We start from the raw sequence: 12,110 nt of genomic DNA on the forward strand, positions 1-12,110 counted from the left end.
TCACCCAGGCATTCATATATTAACACAACATGCACTCATGCATTCACCCATGCATTCATACATGCAACATACGCTCACTCATTCACCCAGGCATTCATACATTCAAACAACATACAATCACTCATTCACTTTGGCATTCATACATTCACTCAACATATACTATCTCATTCACCTAGGCATTCATACCTTCACACAACATATACTCTCTCATTCACCCAGGCATTTATATATTAACACAACATGCATTCAGTCATTCATCCAGGCATTCATACATTCACACAGCATACACTCACTCATTCACCCAGGGATTAATACGTTCACACAACATATACTCACTCATTCACCCAGGCATTCTTACATTAGCGCAACATATACTCTCTAATCCACCCAGGCATTCATACATTCACTCAACATATACTCTCTCATTCACCCAGGCATTCTTACATTAGCACAACATATACTCACTCTTTCACCCAAGCATCCATACATTCACTCAACATACACTCACTCATTCACTTTGGCATTCATACCTTCACACAACATATACTCTCTCATTCACCCAGGCATTCATATATTAACACAACATGCACTCATGCATTCACCCATGCATTCATACACGCAACATACGCTCACTCATTCACCCAGGCATTCATACATTGAAACAACATACAATCATTCATTCACTTTGGCATTCATACCTTCACACAACATATACTCTCTCATTCACCCAGGCATTCATATATTAACACAACATGCACTCACTCATTCACCCAGGGATTCATACCTTCACACAACATATACTCTCTCATTCACCCAGGCATTCATGTGTTAACACAACATGTTCTCTCTCATCCACCCAGGCATTCATACATTCACTCAACATATACTCTCTCATTCACCTAGGCATTCATACCTTCACACAACATATACTCTCTCATTCACCCAGGCATTTATATATTAACACAACATGCATTCAGTCATTCATCCAGGCATTCATACATTCACACAGCATACACTCTCTCATTCACCCAGGCATTAATACATTCACACAACATACACTCACTCATTCACCCAGGGATTAATACGTTCACACAACATATACTCACTCATTCACCCAAGCATCCATACATTCACTCAACATATACTCTCTCATTCACCCAGGCATTCTTACATAAGAACAACATATACTCTCTAATCCACCCAGGCATTCATACATTCACTCAACATAAACTCTCTCATTCACCCAGGCATTCTTACATTAGCACAACATATACTCACTCATTCACCCAATCATCCATACATTCACTCAACATATACTCTCTCATTCACCCAGGCATTCTTACATTAGCACAACATATACTCTCTCATGCACCCAGGCATTCATATTTTCACTCAACATACACTCAGGCATTCATACATTCACACACCATACACTCACGCATTCACCCATGCATTCATACACACAACATATACTCTCTCATTCACCCAGGCACCTTCAGCATGCCGACAACGACCGGAAAGCCTGCCCCTCACAGAGCGTGTTGGCTGACAGAAGAAGCGAGGACTCCTCACAGGTCACTCAGTGTGCTCTTACGGTAATAGTGCAATGCAATGATGACAGGCCGCAGGGCTGACCTTCCTATGCCCCGATCGCCTCTCATTATTGTGCTCCACTTTGAAAATAAAAAAAACGAACGTAGCAGGGGGTCGCACCCCTGCATAGAGGCAGACAGCACAGTCCCCCCAATAAAATAATAGGACTGTACTGCCTGTCACTCAAGCGAGGGAGCAGCACCCCCCGCCCATACATACAGGTCACCACTGGTAAATGGTAAGGGATTATGGGAGTCATAGCCAAAAACAGTTCGAGAGCCACACTTTGTAACCCCTGCTAAAGGTGATAACTGGGCACTGCAAGATACACTTACATTCATCATGATTCTGTTGGTTCTATGTGATTTCATCCAGGAGATTTGGTCGAATCCAAATCCATCTAATGTTCCTTTTCTTTTAAGCCATTTGCCTGCAAATATTGATTGATTTGTAACTTAAGGAGATCCGGCTAAAGGTGGAGAGAGCCAGGGAGGCCATTCCAGAGGGAGGTACCTGCAGAGGAGAGAGATCTACCACCCATTCTCTGCTTGGAGAAGCGACTCACCCTCAGAGACGTAGAAGTAGACGAGCGGAGGGTTCCAGGAGGAAGTTACTTAGGAAGAGAGAGTTGAAGGCAGTGAGGGCCACGACTACGGAAAGCCTTGTGAACAATGCATAGGGTCTTAAACTTGATCCTTGTAGCCACCGGGAGCCAGTGGGGGGATTTCAAGGCCGGAGAGATGCGGTCCCTGGGCTTGAGGCCAGGGATATGTCTCTCGGTCCTGTTCTGGATGAGTTGAAGAGGACAAAGAGTAGATTTAACTCCTCTCCCTTGCCCACCACCTTAATTATTACCAGTACCCACCCCCACAGATGTTTGTGGCCCAATTCGGCCAAAAGAATTGCGATGGATTTGGCTTCGACAAAATCTCCTGCAATGCTATCCCAGTTCTGTTGGTGCCTGATCCTTACTAAACTTTCCTTACTCCAACAAGGGTGGAGAGGATATTCCCCAGGGTGTTGATCATGCAAGGGAGTGTTCTGGATGTGGTAGGCTTGACCAGGACCTGGGTAGTTCCCAGATAAGGAAGGGGAGACGTTAAAAGGAAGGGCACCTACGCTGTTTCCAGGAAAAGCTGGCCTTCCGGCGGTGGAAGCGGCAACTCTTGATGCGGCGCGTGACGTCTTTCTGCATGTACACAGCGTTCTTCATGATGATGGGCTTCTTGGCGTCAAGTTCAGCGTTCCGGATACACTCTTCGAAGAACTCTGTGTTGGGGAAAAGTGCAGGTCAGTGGAGAACAGTAACTACCTCTCTAATGCATTTACCACCTAAATATCTGTGCATGCAGAGACGTCCACATTGATGCCTTGCCTGCCTGAACTGCAGGAATATTACAATACTGATAGTCTTTCCTCTATCTTCATGGTCTCCAGATTCACCAAGGGATGTCCCTAAAAGCAGCCTCCTTTCGATGCCAAATTAGGAAGCCACAGCACTTTATACATGGGCCTTGATTCACAAATGACTTTTAGAGAAAGTACAGGACTGCTCAAAAGCGTTGCATTTACTTGGTTAAAAAAAAGGGCAGGCAATTTACTAAGGGGAGTCTGAATGCCCGCACCATAGATGCGCACTTTCTGATGCCCATATTTTGCCCACTGGGCAGGGAAGAGGCATTGTCATGCATGGGACAGCGCATATTGTATTAACAATGGGATGTGAATTCCCATGTGTAGATAAGTCTCATGTTCCCCAGCGCCTATTGGAACTGCACATTGGACCGGGCAATACACAGAAGGGTCATTTCTGACTTTGATGTGCATTTTTGTAAAAAATAAAAGACATATATCAACTCAATTTGCCCCAGATAGGTGCTCAAAGGGAGACTACTTACACACTTCAAACAATTGTGCTTATATGTTGAGATTCTGATTTATTAAATATTATGAATGTATCCCAAAAATCTTTCTTGCTCTTCAATTTAACATGTATAACTGTTCTCAATACAGTGAAAGCAATTTGTGTTGCAATTAACAATCTATGCATTTTGAGTTGCATGCCTATCTTCAAGACATACGTGATCCCACAAAATTCCAGTATATGGCATCTCCAAATCCAGTGGCCCACCAGAAAGTGACCACCATGTCGTCCCCTACCTTCCAACTGCAGGTCAACATTTGGTAAGTGCCAAGAAGGCCTGCTTGGCGCTACAACGCCTTCTACAAAGAGCTACTGTGGGGAACACATACTCTCGGTGCCCACCTTCTGTCCAGAAGAGGATTTCATGAGGGCTCTGTGCACCTGGACTGCTGAGTGCGAGGTCTGGGGCCTCCTGATCCCCTTCCTAAGCCTCTTCCTGGAGGGGATCTTGCATCTGTCTCGCCTATTTGTGATCACTGGATTCCCTTCAGGTGGCGATGGTATGGCTGCTGATAAGAACGCTGATTATATAGCCCAGCTCTTGCGATGCGGTTCTGGAAATTGGAGATTTGGGTTAAAAAAAGGCTTCCTTTTCTCCTCTTCCTTCCCTCTCCCCCTCCCGTGCTAACTCTACCTCTGCGACTGGGGCCTGGTCCCTTCAGAGTGACACAGGGACCAGACCACCCACATACCAGACCCTCCAGCATCCCCTGCCAGCACTTGCCCTCAGGCTCCCTTCCCCGGACTAGCCCTACCTGGCCCACCCTGTCCACTGCACTGCCCCCCCTTCCCCTCGCACTTGCCATTCGGCCCCAGCACTTGCTCTCCCCCTCCCTTTGTGCACCCCACTTCTGCACTTCTCCCTCTACCCCCCCTGCACTTACCACCTTGTCTTGCACTTGCACGGTAGGATTGTCACAAGGCCAATATAACCATTTTTGTTGTTCTACTTTCTTCCTATGTCCCCCCCCGGACTCTCATCTTGCCTTGTGGGGCCTGGAAACACTTGTGTATAGGCACCATACAAATGTCCAATAAAAACAAAGAAGCCTTTGCTACACCGATTACATTCTTGGCTCTTTCTAAGTAACTATTCCACGGGTATTCCAAACTTAAAGGTATTGTCCAGATGGTAGCTTGGAGGCCTGAACATTCATAACCAATCATTTCTACCCTGGATAAATATTTTATGGAGCAAGGCTTGTTAAACTGAGATGTTGAAACAGCAAGATGGCAAGCCATTTCTCCATCATTGTAAACTGCTTCAGGCTCGTTCTTGACTTTAGCTCAGTTTAGGCTTTATAGAGCGTTCTGCCACCAGAAGTTCTCCTGGAGCTGAACCATTGAGGGCCAGCAACAAGATAAAGGAGAAAGGGAAAAAGCAAGCTAGTTAGAGGGCACCAGAAAAGACTCTAGTTTTTAATGCTCGATGAACGACAAGATGATTTGGCAGAGTTCGGATTGTCAAAAGAACATTGTTCCTAAGCTTGGCTGATCGAACCCCAATTCCTAGTTTTGCGGAAACTACAAAGATTAGGGAGAAATTTAGAGATAGACCATAAGCTATTGTGTGGTTGATATGTAAAACATTTCTTCAATATAAAGGCGTGGCTGTATCATTAAAGGCCCAATGAACTATCGACAGTGCCTTGAAGTGGATCCGGTTAGTCACCGGAAGCCAATGCAGCTGATGGAGGCAGGTGAAATATGCTCAAAGCACCTTGCACTGTTCATAAGACAAGCTGCTACTTTCTGGACTACATGTAAACATGTGCTCAGAAAGTCAGAACCTCTGGGATTCAGGGAATTACAGTAGTCCAGTCAGTAGCCGACGTTGCCGTGACTACACATCGGGGTCCCGGATGGGCAGCAGGTGGCCGACTGTGTTGAAGGTGGCAGACAGATCAAGGCCAGCGCTGTCTTCCAGCTAGACAGGACAGAACCATCACTTTTGGATCCACTTCCTGGGGGTGAACCAGTGCGGGAGGATCACCTGGATGGGGGGTCCTTGGGGAGTGGGACACTGATAGGTGAGACACGGTATCCCCCTTCTTTGCACACCTTTTCCCCATTCTCTTCCGTAGGACATTCAAAAACACTGCCCCCCCTTTTCTTACACAAACCCTTTTGCACAACACGAAAGACAACGGACTAAAACCAGAGCCGTATACTTGACTTGTCCCAATACCAGGGTCAGGCAAAGTCAGGCAATTAACCAAAATCACACACACCTGATGGCCCTTTCCTTTCCCCACAGGGATAGAAGGTGGAGCAAAAGACCACAGTATGAGCCAGGAAGACCGCATAACAAGACAGCTCTCCAGGCCCGGCAGTTCAAGAGGAGGAGAAAGGCGGCGACTATCGAGACGCTAACAAGGAGAGACACAACCTTGCCGTTTTTGATGCAGACGCACAAAACGTCCACAGAAGTAATCTTAAGACCGATGGCAATAGCCCACGTGTGTTGCAGCAGATGCTGGCGGTACACGGAGCGTGCCTATGCTGATAAGCCCGAGCAAGGGAAACTCCTGCTACTGTGGTACCGGCCTTGACTCTAGATACAAGGAAAGCCAAGCGGTTCATCACAGCCAGTGAACCAAAGTGAAAGCCGATAATGACCGAACTGTGTTGAATGAAAGTCGCAAAGTGGCCATTTGAAGAAAGTTCAAAGAACTACCAATAGTAAAAGGGAAAACCAGCTGTAGAGGGAACCGGCACCACGTGGGTGCTGACTCGAGAGACTCTGGTCAATCCCCTGTTGAGTAAAACTACAGCTACCAGAAGGCCATATGAGAGCCGCCAAGATAGGTCAAAGTGGTCATAAAGGAGATCAAGTAAAACCCCTATAGAGTCGAAAGCTTAGGGAAGTGAATCCCGCATGTTGAAAAATAACAAATGAACTGTGTTTCGTGGAGATTAGCAAGAGTTAACACAGCTGAGGGATGCTAATGGAAAGGGGCAAAGTCTAAAAGGCTCATGAGGAATAGTTGGTGAAGATTTGCGAAAATAAGAAACATTGCATTTGGGGTCCGAGCCCAACCGAAGGAGATCCAGGGGTGGAAAGTCACCACCCAAAGCTCATTGATAAAATAACTGTTTTGGATGATGTTGTTGAACTCAACTTGCGAGGGGTCTGTGCCCAGAAAAGTGAGACCCAGGGGTGAAGCCATCACCCAACATACATTTGGAACATACTTTTATTTGTTTTACTGAGACATCAGGCCCTCGAAGGCAAGAGACTTTTGAGAGTAAAGAGACTTGGCCCTTGAGAACCTAGTGGCTGAAACGGAACGGTCGACCCATGCTGGAAAGGCTCGCGTGTGTGCTGTGCTCCAAAGTCCCAGCTTGTCCTGTGCCAAAAACGTGGGGGAGGGCGACCTCGAGGCAATCACATCCTGACTTATTATTCGTGCATATTTTTGTTCTTTATTTGAACACTCTATCCCGTACTCTTTTATTTAGCGTAAGGAATTGGCAATAGGTTTTTCTTAGTATAGGCCTTTTTATTTTGACACAACATCACTGGGACTTCCTTATTTTCATTTGATGGTCGAAGCTTGCTCCCATCTTAGATGTAGGTTTAGATTAGGTGTTTTCCACCCTGCATTAACAGTTTAATAAACACCCTTGAACTATGATCACTCGTGTCTGTCTTTACTGTTGGCACCATGAGTTCCTTACAGCTGCCACTCCATTGGTTGAGGAAAGATTGACCATGTTCTTGGTCACAGGAAGGAAGACAGGAAGATGGTCCTTAAACACCTGACAAGGGTCTGATGGGGGGGTCTGCATTTGGCACTATCAATGAGAGCCAGAGTCCTAGGAGAGTCTTAGTAGAGTTGGGGGGGGGGGGGTGGAGGGTTTACATTAAGCGGGTCAATAGCAAAGTTGGAACAGGCTGATACAGGAGCATATAAGGGACCAGGGTCAAAATGACCATTCACGATGGAAGAGGGAATCTTCTGAATCTTGGAATCGAAACAAGATACAACATGAGTGCAGAGCTCAAAGTTGGACAAACTCTTGAACATAAGAGCTGCAGAGTAGGCGAGTTATTGAGCAAGGGTAAAAGCTTCTTTATGTTGTGGGCTGAAGTAATCCTAGAATCAAACTGTGATTGCTTGTGCAATGGTATTTCAGTAGAGCCTTCAATGATTCTTAAAGTTCTATTTCGTTGGGGAGTCGTACTTTCCCCGTCATTTGTGGTCCAGTAGTGTATTATGTTTTTCTTTTTTAACTCAATAGACGTTCTTCCACTTTTTCAGGCGTGTTTTCTCAATTTCTTCCAGAACCAAGGTATACCAGGTGAGCTGATCCAAGGGTTTGGGTATGTTTGACTGAATTTTTTTTGATTGCAGCAAATTGACCACAATTTATCTGCTCAGGGCCCAATTTAAACGCACATTCCTTTTTTTTCGTCCCCCGCCTCCAATTTTGGACACCCTTGCACCCCTAAAATTGGAAAATATCAAACATGGGGAGTTTTTGACACACCCGCAACCCCCGCTCTCCAGGGTTTGTATTTTGCAATATATGTGACCAAATTGCCGCCCCAAAGGCCAAATCACCCATGCAAAATTCAATCAAATTGGTCATTAGGACAATTGTTTTAGGTCAAATAGACTAATACCGATCCAAGTACTGGGGTTGAGCGGGATATGTTTCTACAAAGTGGGTCTAAAAATGGAGCCTTGTCCAATGCCTTTCTATTTTTATAAAAACTGGAGGGCCAGAGCAACTTTTCACCAGGAAGTCTGGGCCTGGCACTGTAAATAAAACTAGAGAATTATCTAGTCCAGGTTAATGGTTGTGTAGCCTACGTCGTAATGGCATTAGGCAGGGCAAAGATAAAGATTGAATGATGGCTCATGGGCTACATTGACATCAGACCCCATGGGCGGTGGAATACTTAAAGGAAATTATCAGAATAGGAAGATGAGATCTGAAATTGAATGGACAAATGTTTAGCCCCTTTGAGAAGATGGGGGCAAGTTTCAAGTAGGAGAATAAATCCCTCAGGATTACAGCAACCTCCCCTAAGGAGGGCCTGCTATATTATTTTATACAGTTTTGTATTCAGAGGGAATGGGCAGAGACATGGCTGGTATCTGTGATAGAGGTTTCAGTTATGATTGGTCTGTTAAGTCTAAGATCGGAATTGAGGTCAAAGACGTGTATCTTATGCTTTGCTAGACATCAGAATTGTAAAAGGCTACAAGATACTGAAAGACGTAATTTTTTAAGTAGGATATCATGAGCAAGGCTTATCAACCTGGGAGGCTAGGGAGGTAATGCCCGTAGCCCAGACATTTACAAGGAGGTGGGTAGTGGTATCAGATCTGCTGAGTGTAGGGACCGGAATGCCTCTCTCTGTAAGATGCCATGGAATAAATCTTCAGGCAAGAACCACAACATCCTCTCCATTTTCCCTTACAGGTCTTCACATCAGATTGTTGCCCCTGTGTGGGGGTGTGGAGGAAAGAGAACCAAAACTAGCAGACCATCTTTTGGCAAACACAACCAGAGACTCTGACGCATGTTATAGCCACACTATATGAAGAATTGAACAAGGAACGTTGCACCGCTTCTCTGGTCTCAGAGACCACTCTTAGGGTGAAGTTGGGATGGTTGAGGCTCCTGCGTAGGTCCGAGGAAAACCCACAGGTGAAAACATCACCCTGGAGAAGAGTAATGTAACTGTTGGATGGATGGCCTCATTTGAAATAATTCTTAAATTGCAGGAAGCAGAGGCGTAGCCAGGACTGTCTAACTAGTGGGGCCTGAAGCTAATGTAGTTGGGCCCACCACAGTGACACTAACATCTGTAAATGCCCACAAAGTGCTGCTGAGTGGGCAGTTACAGATTTCGGGTGAGCTTTACCCGCTCTGGCCCTACCCTGTCTACGCCTCTGGCAGGAAGCCTTTGAAGAATTCTTGCAGTAGCCTGATATAATCCATACCTGATACCCTCCATACCTGATAACATCTATACCTGATATCATCCATACCTGATATCATAACATGGGAAGGACCACTCAAGGGAAATCTTTTTATTAAAGAGTTTTACAGTCAACTCACTTAGGCTGCACTCCTTGACCGAACCAACAACAAAATCCAATCTGATTTTCAGAATGAACTAGTATATGGGCAAATAATCAGAATGACATTAAGTACATGTGTATTTTCGGGATACATGTGCACTGCGGGCTGACGTTCGCAGCCTGAAGGCCTGCCTATCATCTCGGTTGGGTTCCGAACCTTGGATGTTTTTAGGCTCAACCTCAAGACATCAATAAGGGGGAGAAATAGAGACAGCCGATGGACCTGCCAGCCGGGTACATTTTACAGATCGCCGGGCAGGAGGCCAGACAGACGGACAGAGATACGGGTAGCGGCAAAGAACCGCAATGGTAAATGCCAGGTAATCTCCTTTTTGCTCAATATCCAAGCCATATCCTCTTGGCTCAGAGAAGGCCTGGTGAGAGCTCTCCCAAATGGCCAATATGTGCCATGTCATCTGCCAGTGTCTCATGATCACCTGAAAGCTCTTACCATAGTACATAAGATCACATGTCACAGAAATGTATTTGTATGTTTTAGATTAGCTGTGCATTGTACAGGTTACTTTAGGCATGACACCACTGTACAGGATTGGTCACCCTTACATAATTGGATATGCCCATTTAAACCTGAATATAGTCAGAGGACATTTAAGCACTAAACTACATGGGTATAGACTTATCCTCACATATATTATACCCATATGATAATGGCAGAAGAATATTACAAGGGAGGACTGTTAAAGGTCTTCAAAGTATTTGCTGGCTTCCACAACAGAGGATTTGCATGTGATGAAGCTGATCTCGCTGGGGCTGACTCACAAGGCACAAGGTCCAGGGACATTTGTATAACTAACCCATGGTGCAATTTCTGGAACTTATGTTCACTAGGTGTGCTGTAAACTGAGTATGCAAAAGCAGGTGATTCCCAGGAGCAAGGAGCATGCTGGTCAGAGAGGCCAACCACCAGTCCAGGGTCAGAAACCTACACACGGCCAAATGCACAAGAAAAACAACTTCTTTTTTCAATTTAAAGAAGTGAGTTTTTAACTGCCGAAGGGACCCTCTGTTAGGATAAACTCTTCGTAAGGAATTCACAATCGATTTCTCACATTTGATGAAGTGAAATTCCTGACTTCTGGTCGTTTCAGGCAGGATTGTATTTCTACTACCAGGACAATCAGGAGGAAATCTGCTTCTGCCTTGTGAATCCTTCGGTGCAACTGGGTAGATGCAATCATTGTCAATTACCTGAACACTCCCCTGGCTGCTCCTGGGTGTAACTTAGGCAGGAGGAGGTCAAACTTACCCGCATGGGGCCTGATCCACACAGTTGCATTGGAGAAAGTCAGGAATCTGCCCTGGTCCTGCCGGATTCCTGATCCACAAAGTGTAAAGCTGGAGCCGATCGGAATCTGCAAGGAGCATCCTTGAGATGCTGACGCACAAATGCCAACCACAAGGCTTTGCCCAAGTGCCTGTCAGAAATGACCCAGCCATTGCCAGACTAGCTCCAGTTTTAGGCTTTCTGGCCTAGGCAGAAGGTAGGAGGCGTGACATGACCACAGACGCCTCCTGCTTTGCTTCATTGCAAATCTTTGCAAATCAGGACCGCAGTTTGCACTTGTATTTCTGTTAGTAAACCAGGTGTATTTCACTTGTTTATAAAATCACACAATGAAAGCTTGCACAAGTGCTTCTAGGTGCCAGCTTTCCTTCTGTGGATATACCACAGTGAGTGCTGCGCACCTTCAATCATCGGCCGTGCGCGGGAGAGGGCGGAGGACTTACTCTTCAGATGGCTGACGTCGGCTTTCATCTTCTCCTCCTTCTCCCTGTTCCGCTCCTTGGAGTTCAGGCCCTGCTCCAAGCTCTTCAGAGCCTCCTCCGCCTCCCTCAGGCGCCGCTCTAGGTCCATGCGGGCCTTCATTTCAGCCTAAGTCAAAGAACATGCGAAGGTTAAGTGTGTCACAGCAAGTGTGTACCTGCTCTAGAAATGTGTTGTATAATTATTCAATGCTATTATTTTATCAAACCCTGGGAGAATAAAAGGCTTTGTTCGCCGTACCGGGGGTTTCAATCTCTGACCTGCTGCCCGCCCACCTATTTCTGCAGCGGATGCATCAACCTAATGAACTATCCTACCAACTTAAGTAAGGGACTGTCGGCAGTGTCTAAATACACACACACATCCACACCATGACTCTAGAATCATTGCGTATGGAGAGGTCTACCCTTGACCTCTCCTGGCGCTAACAGCTGAGTCCAAAAGCTGGGAGTGTGATGAGTGGATTCTAAAGTAAAGATACGTATGGCCCCCAACCCGATGCAATCTGTTCAATAGCAATACTGGAAATAGAAGAGGGGCCTAGCAATGACTCTAACCCTCAAACCCATTCGGCTAGGGATCAATGTGTTTTCATCAAAATTCTACTCCTCAAATATTTGTTACTGCTTTTTCTACATTTTATTAACGTCCAGAATCAGCGTGAGACCCCCAGCACACCCTCTCCCCACTCCCTATTGCCTTACCC

General features: G+C 45.8%; 1 protein-coding gene across 2 annotated transcripts in view; it reads right to left on the minus strand.

Annotated features, from left to right (window-relative positions):
- The window catches only part of PLEKHD1 (pleckstrin homology and coiled-coil domain containing D1), a 310,344-nt gene that overhangs the window by 4,357 nt on the left and 293,877 nt on the right, over positions 1–12,110 (minus strand). For both annotated transcript variants that reach the window (XM_069638581.1, XM_069638582.1), the window contains 2 exons: positions 11,368–11,512; positions 2,713–2,862 (listed from right to left, as the gene is read on the minus strand). In XM_069638581.1, the coding sequence (XP_069494682.1) occupies positions 2,713–2,862; positions 11,368–11,512 (295 nt within the window). The remainder of the gene's footprint in view (positions 1–2,712; positions 2,863–11,367; positions 11,513–12,110) is intronic.

This window comes from Ambystoma mexicanum, chromosome 14 (genome assembly GCF_040938575.1).
Source record: "Ambystoma mexicanum isolate Mex_15411 chromosome 14, UKY_AmexF1_1, whole genome shotgun sequence".
NCBI lineage: Eukaryota > Metazoa > Chordata > Amphibia > Caudata > Ambystomatidae > Ambystoma > Ambystoma mexicanum.